The sequence below is a fragment of the Poeciliopsis prolifica genome, unplaced genomic scaffold (assembly GCF_027474105.1).
Source record: "Poeciliopsis prolifica strain line A6 unplaced genomic scaffold, Auburn_PproV2 SCAFFOLD088, whole genome shotgun sequence".
Classification (NCBI taxonomy): Eukaryota; Metazoa; Chordata; class Actinopteri; order Cyprinodontiformes; family Poeciliidae; genus Poeciliopsis; species Poeciliopsis prolifica.
Window position 1 is genome coordinate 957,599 of NW_026562463.1, and position 21,504 is coordinate 979,102.

The 21,504-nt window shown below is 39.1% G+C and overlaps 1 protein-coding gene across 1 annotated transcript in view; it reads right to left on the minus strand.

The window, feature by feature from the left end:
- nrg3b (neuregulin 3b) overlaps positions 1-15,057 on the minus strand; it is a 231,349-nt gene extending 216,292 nt beyond the window's left edge. Inside the window, exon 1 of the mRNA XM_055022620.1 lies at positions 12,965-15,057. Coding sequence (XP_054878595.1) covers positions 12,965-13,811 — 847 coding nt within the window. The 5' untranslated portion in view covers positions 13,812-15,057. The remainder of the gene's footprint in view (positions 1-12,964) is intronic.
- Positions 15,058-21,504: the final 6,447 nt, after the last annotated feature.

Here is a 21,504-nt window from a genome sequence, read left to right on the forward strand (position 1 = left end):
ATTTTTGGAAGGAAATACTTAAAATGTCCTGCAAGAGACACAGAAAATATATGGGAAAGAAAGAGTTTTAGTCAGAGAAGACCAGAATCAAACTCTGTGGCATTCAAAACACTTTGTGTGATGGGCAAATAACACTGGAAGTTGTTATACAGACACAATTGTCACAGTGAAGCAATGCAGTGGCAGCATCATACTGTGAGGATGGCTTCTTCAGAGGGGATGGGGAAGCTGGCCAGAGTTGATGGGGAAAATAAATGAAATTAAGTAAAATGGCAATCCAAGCAGAAGACCTGTTGCTTCAAAAGAGTTTTGACATTAAGACAAAGAAACTAAACATCTGGCTACAAAGCATCCAAGCATATTCATGTATAAGAATATCCTAGAAATGTATCTAATTGAGAATCTGAGTCATTGCTTGAGTATGTATATGTTTATAGAATGTTAATCAAATCTGGTTGATTTTGACATATAATACAAAGAGAACTGCTTTCAGCCTCTTGATATGCAAAGTCATATTCAGAGATTGCAAAGTTCAAAGAAAATGTATGCATGATCATTCCAGCCATTATTTGCTTCAAATTTGCCTCATTTATCTTTCTGACCATGCAGGAAAGAACCCAAGCCAACCTATATCACAAATGGCCCCCCTAGCAGTTGCCAAGCGCATCTTCCAGAGCAACTGAAATTGCCTGTTATTAGCTCTACCGCACATGACCAAAACATGCCTCAAAGGCGTCACCACTGGCACCTCCAGACACCATTTCCAACCACTCCCTGCCCCTCTCTCCCTCTCAGTCATATTCGTTTGCAAATTGATAACGGAACCAGAGAGCCCACAGGGTAGGTAATTCAATATTGGGATCTAACAGTCCCAGATCAGATATGATAGAGTGTAATCCACTCTGCCACAGCCGCATGCACTAATATTTCTCTGAGCCTTCTGGACTATCAGCAAATCACCATATTCTCTGCACAGGAGTGAATGAGGGAGATAAATAATGTGTGAATGAATGAGAGGGTAAAATATGGGTGGAGGGTTTGAGGGTATAGCCAAATACTGCGGTAATTGAGTGCCCACTGTGGCAGGCAGGCTAGCATGTCCTGAGCTTGAAAGCTTATGATTGAAATGACTGCTAGTGCATACTCCCCTGGCACAAACACACATACTTCAGCTTTTAAACCATTCTCTACAATGACAACAACCCAGTTCCTCCAATTTAACAGAGAGATGAACTGGTGCAGTCAAGTTGAGACAGTAATGATCACACGATTTACTTTAAATTAGGATTGTTTCTTTCCTCCAGCTAATAGAACACATTTTTTTCACTGGGGGAACATTAGCAACAATTAACCCTGTGGGGGTGGAAGATGCCACATTTATGAGAAGAGATGGGATGAATACAGCCAAACATGAACGCTGAAGATGTATTGATTTTTCCAGCCATGGACGTGTTTTGCCCCCAAAAGGTTTTTCATAGGGACCAGGTTTTTCATAGGGACCAGTGCCACACACCAACATCCAACATCATGACTCCACCATTAGGCTGTCAAGTAAATGACAGCTGGGTCACTCTGATCTTTAAAAGGAAATCTTCATCAATTATTTAAAATACTGGTAAGACACATTCCATCTGTCTTTTTTTTTTTTTTTACATTAGATTAATATTTTAGGTCAAAACCACCTCATGTCCAGCACCCCTACCTCTTGTTCTTGTCACTACTTCCCATTGGATATTTTGTCTGGATGACTCACACTGGGACATTAAGGCATCAGGTCAGTATTTACAGGCACGCTTTTATGAATCCCTAGACATCTTCCTGTGAGGTCAATATCACTTACACTTATCAGATAAACTTCAAAAGACATCTGATACAACAAGGATGTTAAGTGCATTAGTGTGTCTATGATGTATAAACATACACTGCAATAAATGTGTAATTTTAGACACAGATGGTGTGATATATAGGGTCTGGAAAAGTATGAAATGCAAAGAACTTTCCAGATTTGGATAAGTACAAGGAAATATACCAGAGAAGGCAAAAATGATAGTTTTTCCAGACTTTACGTTCTGTCCCACTAAGTGTTAGAGCCATCATCCACAAACTGTTTCTTTCCTCATCCATCCATATAACCTACATATGCAGAGCTTGAAGAAATATATATTTATTTTAAAAATTACATAAAATGAGTATGACATTTTGCTAATAAAAATGTGTATCAGCCTGGATAATTAATCATACCAAGCGACTGCTCTTGTGGATTTTGATCATATTAATGAAAGTGAAATAAGATCTTGCTTAGTACTGTTCGGAGGGAATAATTAGTTTTCTCTTATCTTTCTGTTTCTAGATTTTTATAGTTTTCATTGAAAAAATAATCAGTCAATCTTTTATTATTTGCTTTCAGAGAACATTTTGCCTTTAGGCCTTTTACCTCCTCTCTAATAGGATATTTGTACTTTATGCTGCAAAAGGCCACATTTGGGGTTAGATTCAGTGTTTGCCCATTATGTCTACACTGCCGGGGAGGAAATGTTGCCTAAGAAGCTCAGCTCAAGGATCAAATGTCTTTAATATGAGGGAGGATGACGCAAAGCAACTACCCCAGGCTCCATTCCCGGGTATTACGCACAAGGCAATGTGCTGGACAACTCAACCTCGGTCACGCATGCTGCAGCAGTTTCATCTCACTATGTCACACTAATTAGCTCTTTCCACCAGTGCTGATTACCTTCAGCAGCATTAAACACTTGCACAAAGACTTTGCTTGCAAGCAGCCTGAAAATTTATGGAATTAGTATTTTCTTGGTCTCAATAATTACTGAACAACAGAATATAGTATAGAAAGAAATCCAATTTTTTTGTCATTCATTCATTTGTTTTCCTTCCAGTTAAATTACTTGTTCTAAAACTGAAATATAAATGTACAACCCCATCTCATAATAAAAGAAAATCATCTGGTTCTTTTCCACAATCTTGAAAAGTCTTGCACTATCAAGCTGAGGCCTGAACTACTAGAGAAATATACAGTCATGCACACCCTTAAACCTAAGCACAGTTTAATCTAACATGCATACTTTTTGGCTCAGAGAAGACTGAGGAAAATCCATCCATGTACAGAACATTGATGATTGACTCATTGAAAGATATAGTCCTTCATTCCTCTTACTAAAAGTTACATAACTGCATGCTATATTTAAATTATTTTCTTAGATACTACCACCACACGTAGTTCAATATAATAAACCGTATAATTTATTTTAAGATGATGATAGCTCCAACTGATTTGCATTTCTTGCTGATTTAATTCTGCAGTGGCCACATTCTGAAGACATTGTGGTGACAGGAATGAGGTGAAATACGGATAATACCTTGAGGGCAATCTGCATAAAAATGAGAGATAATAATAGAACAGGTAGAATGGTGGTCTGAGATATGCAAAGTGTCTAGCTAAAGCTCATTTACTCAACTGTCATGTCTATATGCCTTTGCTTTGCTGCCTGATTCTTATCCTGAAGCATGCTCTTGTGGTTTTTGAAAGTCTCTTCCCTATAAATCTCAGCATTTCTCTTTAGTATCCAACCCAGCCAGTTCCTGTCTTGCGTTCTTTCATTTTTTTTTTTTGCTTTTCTCCTTTCTGTCTCCCAGCTGTCCTCTATCAGGGCTCTCTCCCTCCCCTTCCTCATTGATTTTTCTAGGGTCAGCGAATGGAGCAAAGCACCAGCAGTGGAAAGGCCAGGAGATCAATTCCCACAAAATTTCAAACGTTCAGTGTGCACTCGTTCCAGAATAATTTGTCTGCAGGCTCACCCCACTGAACACGCTGATTTATTCTGCTTTGTAATTGGTGCCCATCAGTGTCAAGTGTGTCTACTGTCTTGATGTTCGAGGCCACTGCTGCCAAAGGATGAACAGTTTCATTAATTTGAATGTAAAAAGTACATGTACACAGTTTTAGTTGTCTCATGAATTGTAGTTTCACCCATTTCTGAAAGAAATGTTAGTTCTTTTGTGTTTTTCTTGCCTGGAGTGTTTGAAAAATAACAAGTGTTTTGCTCATAAAATTGCATGTGTACCTTTCTTTCAAAATAGAAAAACAAAGAGGAGCCAATTTGCTCACAGTGAGACAGAAACTGTCGCTATCCTGTTGCATAATTATGTGCCTTGTTTTATGTGAAACCTCTAATATAAATAATCTATATCTGACACATTATTTTTGTGAGCACAATTAGGGTACGGAAAGAATTCATTGTAAATTATTAGTTGTTCATTTTTAAAAAATATATCATTCCAGGAGCCTTGTCAAACACTTTAAAATTTTACATACAGTCAGTAATAACATTGAAATAAGAATAAATTAATAAAACTAAAGTTTACCATAATTGAGGTTGACGCTTGTATTTTGTATCTTGGTCTAATTCTAACTAAATCTAACCTACTTGTTTTGATTGCCTGTCACTTTACTGCTGTTGCACCAAATTCCCCCTCAATGAATTATCTTGATTTGCTTGCAATTTGGAATATGTTCCTTATTTTTAATACCACTGTTTTTGTTTCTGACTAAAAATAATAAAGCAGAAAAAAATATCTAATGTTACTTCTACCTTCTCAAAGCCACATAAACTTTCATGTGGTAAAAACTAAATTAAAAATGATAATGATGTAAAATATTATGACTTCAAAGAATTACTGTATTTATTTGAAAAACTGTTGTATTTGTATGTCAAGAACTAACCATGACATTTAGATACATGCTACTGCTCTAAAGCTTTACCTTTCTGAATGTCTAAGTAACCCAAAAAAAGTTGTAAAGACTGGGTTTGGGTTAATACGTTACTTTGGACCTTAAAAGCTGAGGTACGAGAGCATGCTTCCTAACTAAGAAGATATTTGCAAATAGCTGCAGCTGCACACGCAGTGCAGAACCAGCCCTGTTGAGCCAGCTTCAGCGAACAAACAGAGCAAGTCTCTGGAGAGACAGAGGGGCCTCTGAGGCTGTCTGGCAAATCTCAGTCTGACCTCCCCAGAGAGAGAGGAACGGGCAGAGAGAAAGAGAGAGAGAGAGGGAGAGAGAGAGAGAGACACAAACTGGATTTATATCTTTGTTTTTAATCCCCCTTACACGCTCCACTGGTCATACAGTACTTTGTGCAGCCTTCAAATGGAGCCAGGGGGGGGAAAATGACAACAAACAACAAAAACACAGAGCTTGCATGACAAGAAAAGCACCCTATTGTTTTTTCCCCATCTCATCAATGAAAACAATCCCCTGTGGCACTTAGGGCACAGTGATGGCAGCTTGAGACCACACAACGGTGAGATTGTTGGACACAGATGCCTCTTTGCTTTGTCTGTCAAATTCAATTTGGCACTGGCATCTTATTACCTCATGCAAATTTAAATCACACCTATGGATTTTCTTTTCTTAAACTGAAGGTCTTGATATTATTTTAAAATCCTACAAACACTTTTTTTTGTTGCTTTTAAATATGAAAAGAAACTTTACATGCACAGCTTATAGCTTATTGTACGCATACCTGCAGCCACCCAGCATTGCAAGTATGTGGACAGGGAAAAGGAAGGCTAACCTGTACTCTTGAAAGACTTTTAATACTTAGGGTGCCAATGGATGAAATAATCTCCAACATTGAGTTAACAACGAAGTTAAATCAAAAGATGAAGATTTGTGCACCCTTTCTGGAACAAAGGAGGGCAACTGGAGTTATTAATTTTGCCTGAGGGTTTCCTAGGAGAGCACAACATTGCGGCTTTGCCTCAATAAAACCTTTCTGTTATTTTGTATGTAATTAAAGCAAAGACAAGCAATACAGAAACTTTTATCTTAAGCATATTGTTTTCTATGATCCTTAAAAGCCTGAATTATCAGTATTATCAAAATAAGCTAGTAACCAAATGATCTGTGTTTGCATAACCAGCTGTTATACTGTGGCTTGTATTTTTTGTGATTCATTTTATTTCTCATCATGACAAGTTTTGGTCATAGAGGCTTCAACTGCAACAGGAATGTCAAATAGACTAATTTGAGTACATTTGCTAATATAGTCTGTCTGTGCATCTAATATTTTACTACTGTATGATTTTTGACTTCCCTATAGGAGATGAAGATATTGCATTCAGAATGCGTTGTAGTACTTTTCCCTACCGGTCATTGATTATTTATATTAGGAGCAGAGGTGATGCAACGCTACATGTGTGAGAGAGTAGTTGCTGTACAACAAGGTTTTACTATTACAAAACAATGTCAAAATATACCAGCTGACATTTTAAAACGGTTTACCATCCAATATTATTAGTGCAGAGTTAGCAGGTCATATTCTGGACAAGTTTGTTCCATAGAGCATGTAGGTCCTTCTGAGATTTCTAATATTCTGTCGCCAGGCAGTTTGTTGGAAGCTTAAAAGAATAAAACAGGGCAACTTTACTGTCAGAATGTCTGTGCCTCCTCTGACTTTAAAGCTGTCTGATGCTGAATATAACTAACTTTGTATGTACTTTGCACAAAGTTATTGAATTTCCCTTTGGGATCAATGAGATAATTTTGAATTTGAATTGGTATACACTTTGCTACAAAACTTCTCCACCAAAGTGTTATTAGCACTCACGTCTGGTATATACTGAACAAAACAATGATCAGATTTTTGAGTTTTGAACTGGCTGATCACCAGTCTGAGCTAACTAAACTGAACACCTACTATATTTCTAATAAATCTGATTGAAGCCATTCCATTAATATATTTTAACACATCTAACCAAGACATAATAACAGAAGCAGCTGTTTTAACAGGTCACCAAACCTTTCTCTCATAAGCAGAACCTCCAGCTCTTTCTGAGGAACACTTGAGCATTCCCAGAACAGCCAAGAGATGTATATCTAGCAAATACTGGAACATATCAAAAGGTGACCTCCTGGTATCTCCAGTACAAAATATTTTTCACATGAATTCAAAAGGTGTCCTTTCAAGATGTTTATCAAAAAAACTTCCGTTGTTCAGTGTCGCGAACAGGCACTCCAGTCAGTAACTGAATTCAGTCCTCAGTGGGGTGCCTCAATGGTGCCTCAATGGCACCCCATTGAGGAAGTACTTTTGGCTGCTTGAATTCGCCATCCTGTCTGGTTTGTGATTAAATCTTCTAGCTGAAACATACATTAGATGATTAAGGAAGTTCACAGTTTTGTCAGCTTGGATATTTTTTCCAGGATTGTGTCAAGAGTGCATTTCACTACAACTGCCTCAATCCACTGCAAATGCCTGACTCTGCTTTCTTGCAAAAAAAAACATCAAGCATGTGTAACCAGGTAAGAAGAAATACAGAAGTTTACAATTCCTCCATTATAATGTTCCTATTGTGTAAAAACTATTTGCCAGAGAAAGCAGCATTGAAGGCTTTTATTGACATAATCAGAAAGAAAAGTCTCTATTGGCTGCATGTAACTTGTGTAGTGATTCTCCTTCCCTGCCAGTTTCTCTGCTCCGCTGGACAGCCGGCTGAAAAAAGGCCACTACATCTTTCTCATACTTATAAAAAGGGGCAAACTAGACTGTTTGGAAACACTTATGGAGTGGAAACTACTGAGCATCTTTTAATAAGATAAGGTTTTGCATAAACCACAGTTGACAAGTTTCGATCGGTTTGGCAAGCTGTTTTTAATAAATCCAATTAGACTTTCATTTACATTTTTGCTTGCTGTTGATTATTTTGTTGGTCCAAATTCAATAAGCTATGTTACTTTACGTCAGTTAATATATAATATATAATAATTATATTAATATGTTACAAATATCGTTTCATAGCCAATCCAAAAGTACTTAAAGTATTGCAGGTAAAGCCAGTTCAGTTTTCTTTGTTGCTATTGGTGATGCTTTTATGCTTCATATACCTCGTACCTTATACCCGCGATTTAATTAGAATGCAATTCAGGATCCAGATAGTGTCTCTAATACTCACATTAATTTAAATATTGGGGTCATTTCTACACCCATCCCGTTTTAAAATGCAATGTGTTTTATTGTATTACTTTGACAGTTTTTATTCTTCTTATGTGTGTAGCACATTATGTTTACATGTTTTACCCTAATATCAACCTGCAGGGAGACGAGCAAAGGGAAACCACCCTTGGACTGCAGGTCTAATATTCACAAACACTGTGTTTATTCAATATGCACTCCTGCAGTTTTAAATAAACGTATACGAAATTTAATGGAGTGTTATACTATAAAAAGGTGTAATTTTTAATGGATTAGATGGAAAACCATTATTAGTACATCCCTTGAATAAAGTAAATATAAGCAAGCTTAGTTTGTTCAATGGCAAACACATTTAAATCTATTTAACAAACAGTACAACTAATTACAATTCAAGTGCTGTGATCATTCAGAACACTTGCCAAAGCAAAGCATTTTTATTTGATAATTTCATAAAATCCCTAGTGTTCATATTTCATAGCTGTTGTTTCAATTGACTGATTTACAGTGGTTCTGTTGGTTTGCATCTCTTCTCTCTTTGCTCCAACTTCCTGCATAGCAGTTGGCAGTTGATGCAAAATGCAGTGCTTCCTGCATATCATGGTCCTGACTGACTCGGCTGTTTCCCCAGAAACAGGTACGGATTTCACTGAGAACAACAACATGTTTGAACTGCTTAAAGAAAACCAAAGAAAAAGAGGGGAGGAAAATGAATGTGACTGGTTCTTCACAGGGCTGCAAATGGGCTAGTGATATGTGCATGGAATTTCAACCACGTTTCACCGAGGAAGGTTTCACACAAAACTGAGAATAGAGCAGAACCGGCCCCAAGCCAACACAGTGTCCAATGGTTTCCCCAACAGGCAGTCATTGTCCACCATTCCATCGCCTGTTATGTCGCACCGCAGAGCCAAACGGGCTTACGTGACAGTCGAATATGTTACATTCTCGCGCAAAAAAAAGGGGGAGTGGGAAATCCAATGATAGATTCATGAGTCAGTGCAAACACATGTCACATGCTCATCTTTTTGTTTACAAGTGTGCCAGTTTTTTGTGCAACTGTCCATATGCTCACGAATGTGAGCTGAGGAGCTCAGTAAAAAAGGAAGAGAGAAAGCCAAAAAAGCAAAGCAAAAATAGACAGCGGAATACAATGACAGCAAGCTGACACAATAAACCACAGGGAAAGAGGGAGGAACAGGAGGAAGGAAAACAAAAGGACAAAGTAGAATATTCCGCTATCCCCAACGGACAAAGCTTGTCTTTTAGAACACAGACTAATTTAGACTTTAACCAGGAGCAAGCTTTACAAGAAAAAATATCCTTTTACCACCACCTAATGGATTTGTTGTGCAGATTGCCTGAAACCTGAGCCTTTACCTCACTGCAAGAATTAATACAGGACATTAACCAAGATATGACTTTACTGAAGGTAAAACCAAATGCACCTGAAGGCATGATTTACAGAGCATTTCATCATCAAGCAGGGCTTTTCATATGAATCATTTTAGATTGACTGCACTGCACATCCTGAAGGCTTTTCAGAAGCATTAAGTGGAAATGAATATGATCTGGCTGGTAACTGATTTCTGATTTTCTCTGATCTTAACTGTTATTTTTTTTCTAAAGTTTACTACAAACTTAGGCTTTACTTCAACAAGTAAAAACACCAATACAACAAACACGAACCGCAAAAACTGCTTTGCAAGTTTCCTGTGGTGGTTTTAAAAAGCCAGCAGTAAAATAGGGAATTAATAGATTATCCCCATTTTTTGCCACAAACAAAGACAGGACAAACATTTTGTTATTTCAGTTTTGAGCTGCCTAATTAATCTCAGGTAGCAAGATAATTTTTTGCCACAACCAAAGGTCAAGCAGTGCAGTAACCTTTCAATTTGTCACTAAAAATAATATGTTTTTCTCAAGGTAATTATATCCTTTTAAATATAACATTATTGTTCAGTGGCTTCAAATTCTGCATCTTCAAATGGTACACATTATAAAAGGACATTTGAAAATTCTGGGCTGTACAAAGACTTACAAAGACAGAAATAGGAAATTATTCTTCAAAAATGTTTTGGAACAACACAATTATTTCAATTTGTCTAGTGAATCTACTATAGCCTAACTACTTGTGAGCTACCTAGCTCACAAGTAGTATAAGAATTTAAAAAGTCTTTTATAAAGTCTTTATAAAAGACTTATAAATTGTTTAGGTTTTCTATTTTCAATTTGTTTTACATTCTTGAAAGTGCTGCAAAAATAGAGTATGTAGAGATGATTGAAATGGCCATCCTTAAAGAAGTTATGAATTTTTGTAGCAAATTTCTGTCAAAACGATATTAACAGTTATTATCTTACCTGCAGCAGATAACTCTCGTCTTCTTCACTGAGTTCAAATCTGATTAATTTGACACAGAGGCTGAAGCTAATTGCTGGTCAAAGAGGAGCAAACACCAACGTGGCCTAAAACAATTTCAATGTCACAATTTTCTCCTGTTTCGTGGAGCATAGACCACGAAACAGGAGAACCTCCCCTGCCTGTTTCTGTGTTGTCACTCAGCTGAAAAAAGGTTTTCACAATTATTTTTTACATACTTCATATCAATTCCATTTCTGTTTATGTATACAGCACCAACTTAGACAAATGTCGTCCCGAGAAACTTTATAGGAACAACAGAAAAGTCAATTCAGTCACACAAACACTCCAAATTGTTCAAGTTATCAAATGCTACATTAAGTTCAGTTAATTACCCAAATTGGTTCAAAAGGTTCTCTAAGGAAAGTCAGCAGATCGCCTCGAGTCATTGACTTGCAAATAACTCTGCGAGCCAACATAACTCTTATCAAAGTAATGGCATTTTGAAACAATAGTTGGTCAGCCAAAACCAGCACATTTAATATTTCAGATGAGGTCAACCATAAAGAAAATGTTCTAGGCAGTGTAGACCAGCAACAAGATGGGATTCTCTGCAAAAGCAACACTGAAATATAAGATATTTAAGTTTCTATTTGTATGTTTTGCATTAGAAACAACAAAAGATTTATAAAAGATTTATTGTTTCTAATGCAAGTATCACATTAAATGTCTATAAAATGTTTCCACAGAACCTCACTTCACAAATTTTGAACTATCCCTTTAGTTTTCCATATCTTCAAAAACCTAATACAAACTAATTAGAGATGTCAAGAAATGGTTTCTATTGATTCTGTTGGTTGTGTTATGGTATATTGAAAGTGTTGCCTACTGGCAGACTGATAATAGACAAAGTGATTAGAGAAAGCAAGGCGACTAAAATGCTAACCCTCAGTAAAAGGCACTGAGGAATAATAAGAAAAAAAATCCTCTAATGTTTTAAATCTTTTAGTGACAAATATCTGGTTACTAAGAATACGTTATCGTGTGAGGTCCTTGGCCTTTTATAGTATACAGCACAAACAGATGCTTCCTGATGTTCACCCGAGGGAGCTTCTCATTCTGGCAGCTTTCAGCTGTTTGGCAGCTCTTTGGCAAGTGATGTAATTGACTCCGGAGCAGCGGATTATTTTGCAGGAGGAGTCTGAGGACTGTCTATGGCTATATAGAGCCGGCTTGGCTGAAAATATTTAGCCTTAGGATAAAAAAAACTTAAAAATTGTCACCTGATCGCTGTTTGCTGGTGGAATCAATGCTGCTGATACATGCAGCTGATAAATGAGAGGGTTGCACGTAGTGAACGCAGACATTTAATCGGTTCTAGGAATATGGAGGAATGAAGGTTTCAGTTTTCATCTCAACACATTTTTTGTTGTTAAATGAAAAGCCATTTCGTGTTGCATCCCTTGGTGACTCCTCTTACAGGAAGCTGAGATGAAAATATAAGTCAGGAGTCAAAAAGTCTAAAAAGAAAATTTCTACACAGTCATATCCAATACTCATCACACCACTCACATCCTGCCCCACCCGCGTCTTACAGAAATTTTGCAAGATGTTGAAAACATGTTCCTTGTGGAATTAACAATTTGTGGAGTCTTCTTTCTTTAGCACAATAAAACATATGCAAAACTCTCAGCTCTCCTGCTTTGTACCCTCTATCTCCCTCAAGCCTTTCCCTTACTTAGGCCCCTCCATCTGTTTTTTTCCTCTCATCTCGCAGCCCCCTCTCTTCTTTGTTATGCTCCTTGCATTTGAGTCCTTCATTCGCCATCCTCTTTAACTTTGCTGTTTTTCAAAGGGTTTCTCTTCCTTTCCTCCCGTTTCTGTTCCCTCTCTACTTGTCCTCTGATACCCTATTCTCTTCCCCATATCCATCTTACTTTCCCTCAGTGCCTCCGCCTCCCTGCCTCACACCCCGTATCTCTCTGCAGTGTAAAGCAGAACCTGCGACATTCTGCTAAATAGGATATGTGGCCTTGCTGTATCTGATTCCTCAAGACAGGAGGTGAAAGCTAACCTCTCTCCTACCTCGACACCTTACAAGCTAGTGGTATTTATTTTTATTCCATAAATAAACCCACCTTGGTTAGACCACATATTGCAAAGTTTCAACACTTCAGATCTGACAAAAACAAAAGGTATGTGTTATATAAAGGGCTGTCTTCAAAGGTACTTTTACAGTTGTAGAAATAAGGAAGAAAAACCCTCTGAAAGTAAGATTCCTTTCAGATTAATGTATAAGGTACAGTTAAAGATGAATGGGGTGAAACCACAGAGAAAGCACCTTATATCAGCTCGTGCTAATGAATATGATTAATATTAAACTACTGGACTATCCACTACCCATGTGGATGAAGAAGGAAATATAAATGTGATTAATCCACGAGATTAAGCTGTAATAAGGCGTACCAAAGATAATAGGGTTCTTTTACACAGCAACCCTGTACTTATTGCCACAGAAGCCCAAGAGCTCTTCTCACACACTCATGACGAGTTGCACGCATAACCTCACAGCACTACACTCACTCTTACGAGCACCTGTGACCCAAAAATCTGGACTTACAAGTTCTGAAGCGGTGGTGTGGGCGTGTGACCGGGCCCTTCCCTGGGCGCCCATGATTTGAGCGGGATGTGGGCTTCATCGGAGCTGCCGGCTGAGAAGTTGTGGTTGGCTGTGCCTTGGCGTTGTTCTTAGCAGTCGGCACCGTGGTGGTGGATGTGGTGGTGGTGACAGTAGGAGGAGTCTGTCCTGGTTTTGAGTTGGCAGCTCCGTTGCGTCCATTGGAAGTGCTGCTTCCCTTCCTGACAGTACCGCGAGGTGTGACCTCCTTACCATTGGGCGCTGGGGTGAGACGGGTGGCATGGGTAGCAGCAGTGGTAACTGCTGTCCCACTGACTCGGGTTCCGACTCGATTGTGCAGATGCGGGGCTCGGTTGCCGTTCCCATTGGAGCTGCTGCCATTGGCTGAGTGGTTTGCTGGTGGACCAGATCGAGTTCTTGGCACTGGGGCGGTACCATCCGCTGCAAGCGGCGTGGTCGTTGAAACCATTGAAGTTGTGGATGTGGCTAAAGATGTGGTAGCAGTAGAAATGTCAGGCCCTTTGGGCATGGCACTGGGTTTTGAGAGAAATATGGGGTCTTGGCCATTGATACTTTTGGGATCAACCAGGTCTGTGGGGACATAATCTTGCACAGAGCCAACCACAATCCATTTGAGCAGCATGAGACTGAGTCCCAATCCCACAAATCCCATCACCAGGGGTACAGCACACAGCCAGGTCTGCTGGCGAGGCCACACAGCACACGGACCACAGCGCAGAGGGCCCGGGGCTCTAGGGGATGCTTGTTCAGCCCCTGGCTCCTCCAGCGTCATGGCTGCCAGAGTGCTTGCACCAGAATGCTCACTCATCCTGCCACAGCTTTTTTTTCCTCTCTTTTTGTCTCTCAGGGTGTTTGGGAGGTCAAACAGGTGGCCTAATGATGCATAGGCATATGTATAGAAGATGTGGTGGAGAAGGGATGCTGCACATTTTACGAGCGTACACACAGTATATTTACAGCTTGAATACCGACATGCACAGATGGGAAAACCAAGCAGACACAATCCACTCACAGTCACGTTCTAATTAAAAGCTGGCTCTGCACTCAAATGCATTCAAAAGCAACATAACCTCCACTCCCTCTGGCGGACAAGTAACCAAACTCTCACACGCACGCATACGCTCACATCCAAACGCTCACGCATAAGAACACAAACGCATGATGATATTCCAACTTCCCTGGAGCATACAGGTTATGGGCAGGTGAGCCAAGTAGGAGGAGGAAGGGTGAGGAGGATGGGGGAAAGGGCGCTTCACTGTAGTGCGGCGCAAATGAAGCGGTGATAAATCCGAGGATGCTTCACTCAAGTGTTAAAAAGGCGTCCCAAATATTCATATCGATCCTTCAGACTGGAGCTGTAAATCCATGTGAATGTGAGCGCACTAACACCAACATCGAGCCAGGACGCGACTGCAGCCTTTTCCTCTGTGCACTGGATGATTATCGGCCGCATGGAGGTCCTTAAAAAATGCAAACCTCTGTCGCTCCTAGATGTCAGACGAGTTCATCTCACTCTCTATATTCAAATATATACAGAGAGGGAAAAAAGCGTGCCGTTGTCACTTGTCTTTGCAGGTTGTCTCAACTTTTCACCTAAAAGCCCCTCTCAACGGTACGATCCGTTTCAGATGACGGTATAATATTCATCATAATCCAAGCCGGGAGAGAATCTGAAACGATGCGGCTCAGAGCGGACCTGAAGCGATGTGGCGATAAGACTGAAGAGGGGGTGATGTTTGTTGCTGGCAAAATCCAGCTGATCCAGGTCCAGTCTCCAGGCGCTGGCCACCCCCGGCCGGATTATTTCCCGCACGTCTCAGATCCCCGTCTTGAAGATAGAGGGGAGGAAAAAATATATAAAGCATATTTCAAAAAGACGATTCTGCGAGTTGTCTACCCTCCTCTGCATTCCCACGGAGGTGCGAACAGCAGAAGGGGTGACGGAGAGAGAGAGAGAAGAGGCGAGGAAAGGGTGGGTGAGAAAAAGAGAGAGGGAGGGAGGGGGCAGCTGCTCTGAAAAATGATGCGGCGGCTCCTGTCGGAGGCTGCAGACTGAGGAGAGAGACGGAGAGGAAGCGAGAGAGGAAAGCAGGATGAAGGGAGGGGAGGCTCGCCTTGGCTGCGGTGAGAGACCAGGGCTCCTTCCCATCCGGTCCCAGATACTCCAAAGTGACGAATAGTGGCTGACCCCTTCTGAAACTCACTTATACATACTTACTAAAAAGACAAATTGGATTAAGAATATATCCCGTTTGATTGGAGTAAGAAAGGTGGAGGGGGGGAAGCAAAGCAAGAGCAAGCTCTGCAGCTGATGCAGATATGGAGGCAGAGCAGGGAGAGGAGGAGGCATCAACAGCAGCAGGAACAGGAAAGGAAAGGAGAGGAGAGCTGCTTCCATAGTGGACACACCCCAGGGAGCCTGAGATCCAGGAATGGAAAGAGAGAGAAAGACTAGGAGGAGGTGGAGGAGGAAGAGAAAAGAAGCACCACCCCGATGTTTCTCCCACAGTCAGCACACACAAGCACAAACAAACCAAACACCGGGGTTTTATAATTTACAGGCGAGCTCCAGCACCATACTTCAACTTGATACTTCCATGGGCAGCACTAGATAAATGCCTTATTTTACAGTTCAGAAGGGAGTAAGGCTTTAGGCTCAAAGCCAGACAGGCTTTTATGGGAAGTTCCTGGGCATGAGGTAAAAACATTGTCACAGTAGAAACTGCACCAGGTAGCAAAACAGGATTAAAACAATTTCAACATTGATAAAAGAAAGAATACATTTGAAACTGGTGCAAAAATTTTCCTAACTCTTTCTCGACCATTTCAGTTGGAATAACTCGTATGCTTTCATGCACAAGGCAGATTTATTTATTCACAAATTAAAGGTGCTAGCAGTGATTGCTTCATGGATGTTTCTGCAGCCACTCAGCCCACCACGCATCTATGCTTTTTACAGAGAAACAGAAGCACATATCTAAAATACATTCAAATGGTAAAGATGATAAATATAAAGAGATATGCAACTGAAGCCAATTATTTAAATGCACCATAGAAGTTTAACAGTTTTTTTGCACCATTTTACATCAAATCAAACTAAACTTTTTCTATGGTCACACTGGGCTTTGTTTGCTGTTTTCATGTTGCATAGAGAGAGAAAAAAGTAATTACTTTCTTTTTTGCCTTTCATTGGAAAGTCAAAGGAACTCAGGCAAGATATGTGGAAGAGAATTGCAGACCTTCAGAAGTGTGGTTCATCCTTTGATACAGAAAGAAATGTTCTGGTGTGAAATGAGAGTATCAACACTGGATCAAAAGCAAAAGACTGAATAGAGTATCAATATCTACAGTGAATCGTGTCTTTTACCAACATTTGCTTAAATGCCACTTACAGAGGAGAGGCCTTTGTTACTCCAAAAGCAACATAAAAATCAAGATTCCAGTTTGTAAATAAAAATAGCCTAGATTCTGGGGACATGTTATGTGATCTGAAGTAAAAGCAAAGTGTTTGGCCATAATAAACATTGCTACAGAAAACAAAGTCAGTCTTTTGGACTACCCACCACAAACCTCTGGCTGCAGTCACATAGAAAATTTATGGGCAGAACCTGAAAAGTCTTGTGCTGGCAAGAGAGTCTACAAACCTGAGAAAGTTACAGCAGCTGGGTCTGTCATGAGAAATGGGAATAATTTATAGCAAACCTTTGTGAGAAGCTGATGGAAACATACTCAAAACGTTTGACCTGAAGTCATATAGATTGAAAAGCAAGTCTACCAAGTATTAAGGAAAAATTATTAATGTTTCTGCATTTCTCAAAGTCTGAGCTTTTTAAATAAGAAGCCCTTAATATCCTGGTATGTAGCAATTAGAAATTATTTTGGTATGTAGTAACATAGAAAAACATTGTAACGTTGTAATGAAAGCTTTGACGTCATTAAGGAGCGGTGGTGTGTACCATGCTTACACTATTTACTAACAGGACACGCACATACTGTGTATAATTGGAAATTTTCTTTGGGATTCTACAATCTTTTTTGCTTTTTTGACTTATGTTGCAGAGATATGTCACATAGAAAAGTGAAAGGTTCTGGGCATGTTGCCCCTTCACTGTTCTGTACTTGTGCAGTTTTGGTCTTTTAGTACCAAACTGTTTTGAGGACATGTTTCTGTTTTTAACAACTGATGACAAAGTAGTTTAATATAATCCATTTATAGCATACAATGATAATGTGGCTATGTCTCCAAATAATAACGTATACCATCAAGGAGGAACAAATTGTCAAAGTGCCAGCAAAAGATGGAGGTTTAAATTGGCAGAGTGGCAAACTGACCTGGAGTCAAAGAGAAGAAATCATGCAAAGCTAACAGCTGGCAAGACAGACTCTTCATTTTAGCTGATTTAGGTTTTAAATAACTCGGAGAAAGGTGGGCAGTTAATATCAGATAAAATCTTATCCAACAGATTCTAACATTGTTGGATTGACTTTTCTTAACATGTAAAATGGAAGAATTGTCTCACTTGCACTTGGTCTTCAATTACTCTGAGGATTTCACTTTTCTACAAATTCACGTTTCAATATGATATCCGTCTTTGACTGATGATAATGAATCAGTGACTGAGAACACAGTCTGAGCTCAGGGACTTACAAAAGGCAGCGACAAGTTTCTTTTGTCTTGCGAAACCTGAATCAAGTGAGAGGATCCCCATAAGGTTAGGAGGTATTTAGGAAATACAAATGGTAGCCACATTTTTTTTATTACCCACAACCATTACTAGGTTGGTGGTATAGGTGCTCATTTTTGCAGCAATAGCAAAATAGAACATAGGATTAAGAGTATATAAAATAATTAAAAAGGGTTTGATTGCAGCATTTCAGCAGTTTTTTAAAAAAAAATTATATGTATTTACTTTTTGAAATTACTCCAGAAACAAATTGTAGAGGATCTTTCTATGAAAAAACAGTTTTTAAGCAACTTCTGAGCATATTTTGGACAAGTTGAGAAGAAGCTGATGTGATGAGCAGGTATTATGTCCTCACCAGACTGGAGACATGACACAAAGCAAATATGAAGGTTGCTGGCCCAAGGCAGCCATATAAATGAACACAAGCCAGGGTTGTTGCCTCTTTTGTTTTGGTGAAGGCCACAAAAGCAGGGCATAAAGTTACAGTGTTATTACAATCTATTCAGTGTGTATCCTGCTCCTTACTCAATAACTCAGGAGGGTAAAGACCAGCCTGACTCTGTAAGGATTCAGCAGATTTTAATTGAACTACATTTTATTAAATGCAGTTGGAATCAACTGAACTTAAGGCATCATTTTGGATTAAAATAATTTTATCATTTTCATTTTAATTAGCCATTAAAAAATAATGGATTATCATGCAACATTCCTATTTTAAACCATTAGAATATATTTTTAAATAACCATTGACAGGAAATACTCCTCACAATCTCTTCAGTTCCCTAATAGCTACACTCTGATATCACAGTCTTTTAATTCACTTCTAAATCTAAGAAAAGTCAATAATTATTGAAGTTTGGTTGATGAAATATCAATAACACACTTTAATGCAACTAGAATATAAAAATATTTTTGATATTAAACTAAATTTAGCCTGGTTCATAAAGCAGAGAAATTTAGAGTTTGATAGAAGATTATGTTTCTTTTTGCTTTAGGTTAGGTAGGAACGTGGTATTAAGCAAATCCATCTTTTTTTTCTACAAGCATTTTCCACACATCCACAAAAAATTCACACACATTCCCGAAAACATCATCCTTTTCAAAAAATGAAATGCCTGTGGCCCAGAGCAAAATAAAAAAAATGTAGATAAATTTAAACTCACATTTCCCAAATTACATCACAATTATGCCATCTTAAATGCAGTTCTCTCAGAACAAGGATTTGCATATACCCTAGGGTCAGTTTCTCAATTGATTTTCATGAATAACTTCAAATGACTAACACTTTTGAAGCAATATGACATGTTCATGCTTATTCATGTTTCCTCACAGATCAAATTTTCATTAGGGGCTTTGCTAATGTGCATGAAAAGTCTTGACTGCATTGTTTACTGCTTCAGGACTATAGAGGTAATGTCCCGGTCTGATGATTCCTTTGAACTTGACAGGCTGTCGACAATCATTCCCTCCCAGGAATTTTTTTCAGCGCAGTTTACCCCTCCAAAGCATTTGAAGATTTTAAGGGAAGAAAAATATTCAAAGCATTGAAATATTGGCTTCAATTGTGTGGCACTTTGTGTTGTCTTTCTCCTTTTGAAGAGTGAAAGAAAAGTTTCCTTGAGTTTTGCTCTGGAGGGTATATATCATTCACAAACAATGAGCTATGAAGACAATAGAAATGTTGACATTTGGTATATAAATACATTTTAATGTCTTTTGTATTATTAATGGGCTGCTCAGTGGGGTAGCTGTTAACAATGCTGCCTTACAACAAAACGGTATTGGGTTTGAATCCCAGCCTGGGAGTCTTGTGTAGTTTGGATGTTCTCCCTGTGTGTGTATGCGGGTTCTCTCTGGGTACTTTGGCTCCATAACAAAGACCAAAAACACGACTGTTAGGTTAATTGGTTTCTCCAAAGTTGTTCTTAGTTGTGAGTGTGCGTGTGCGCGCGTGTGCGTGTGTGTGTGTGGGGGGGGGGGGTTCGCCTGTGCATCCTTACATGATATCTTGAAGTCCATGGCTGTAATGAGACTAAATGTGAAAAAATTTAAGAGGAAAATACTATATGTTTGCAAAGCACTGTAACCTGTGTTACTCATCCAGTGTTTTTGCTGTGGCTCGACTCGGCTTGATAATACAACCAGTGACCTGGTCAGGTGCCTTTAATGCTCCTCATTCCTTGGTAAGGAGTGAGCAATACACTACCACTGTCTGGAGGGAGCCATTAAGGTCACTAGCTTTGATAAATGCCCACCGGCGTCTGTAAAAGTTCATCTTGTTGCTATTCCACTTATCCCAGTCCTGGAGGGTTGTCAGTAGAGGGAGATATCATTTCATCTGTTCCAATCCCCTGGGTGTCTCCTCGTGCAGGAATATTTATGGCTTCGTGAACTGTTGGTCAGAAGCAGGCAAGGGCACAGAAAGTGCTAGGGCCAAAGCACCAATTCCACACTCACCTCCTGCTCCACCTTATTTTTGGTTCAGGGTCAGTGTTTTCCCTTTTAACTCCTTCCTTTTTACTCCACAATATCCTGTCATATGAAGCACAGCAGCCTCTGCAGCTATTAACATCACTGGCAAAGTGTCAAAAAGGCAACAACATAATCTCTAATTAAAAAGCTTACTGTATTTTTCTGAATGTGAACTATAGAGATTTTTTTTAACCTTCCTCACCATCCTGCTCACTGTGCCAATATGTCCTTATTCAACCTTGTTGGCCACAGTTTTAGGTCTTTTTAGTTCTGTAGATCCCAATAAGTTTCAAAAACTTGCTTTTTTCTTACTGTCATATCCTAACTTGTACAGATCTACACACAACAACACCATTTTTTTCCCCAATATATATATATATATATTTTATTCAATACTTCCTGGTATGTTAAAGAGCTTATATTGTCTTACAAGATTCTGGGGGAAATAGGAAAGGATACACCCAGAGATTCAAAGATCCTTTTCCATAAGCAACAGTGGGCATGATGTCATTTTTTTACAAATGCATCCTTTGATTTTCACCAAACCAATCTGAAGTATTTTAAATAATAATGATGCTCTTCTCAACGTCTGCCAGCATCCTTCCAAGGTGTTTTGCTCCTGTTCTGGGGTTGATTTACATGTTTTACACCAAATCGTGTTTGACTCTGGGACACAGATGGCTGCACATTCTCAAATATTTGGTGCAATTTCATGTCAGACTGTGACAAAATAATGTCATATAGAAGCAGATTTACATAGAGATCTAGATGGTGATGTACATATATAACTATCAGTGATATGTTGAAATGTTTACTTATTGAAATGAAAATACTAAATTCGTTAGCTTCCGTTTCAGCACCAGCCCCTTTGGAATAACGGCAGCAATGGGGTTCCTTTGCCAATTCAACTTAGTTTGGAGGCAACCTCTATCACTCTATAGATTATTAGAGTTTGTATAGTATTACAAAATTACCCTCATTTTCCATTGGTAGTGTGTGTTAGAGCTCCACAGGGGAGTCGCTCTTTAACAAGACTGATCTGTGCAACTTGTGGATGCATAACCCCATGAACATCAGGGAGGAAATGCCTCTCTCCCACTGTGCTACAGCTAAATACAGAGTCTGAGTACCAGAAAATAATATATGCTGAGTATTAGCTGGGAGCTAAATGTTAAGGGTTGGCAAACACTTCTTTATTTGAAAGAGAGAAAAGAGTTTTGCTTTGGACCTATCTTATAGTCGCTTTCTGGTGTGTGAAAAGAAGGAAAAGAAAACTTAATGGAGCCCTGAACTATTTCCAATAAACCTTTCTCAAATAAGATGGTGCTCATATTTTAAGTAATG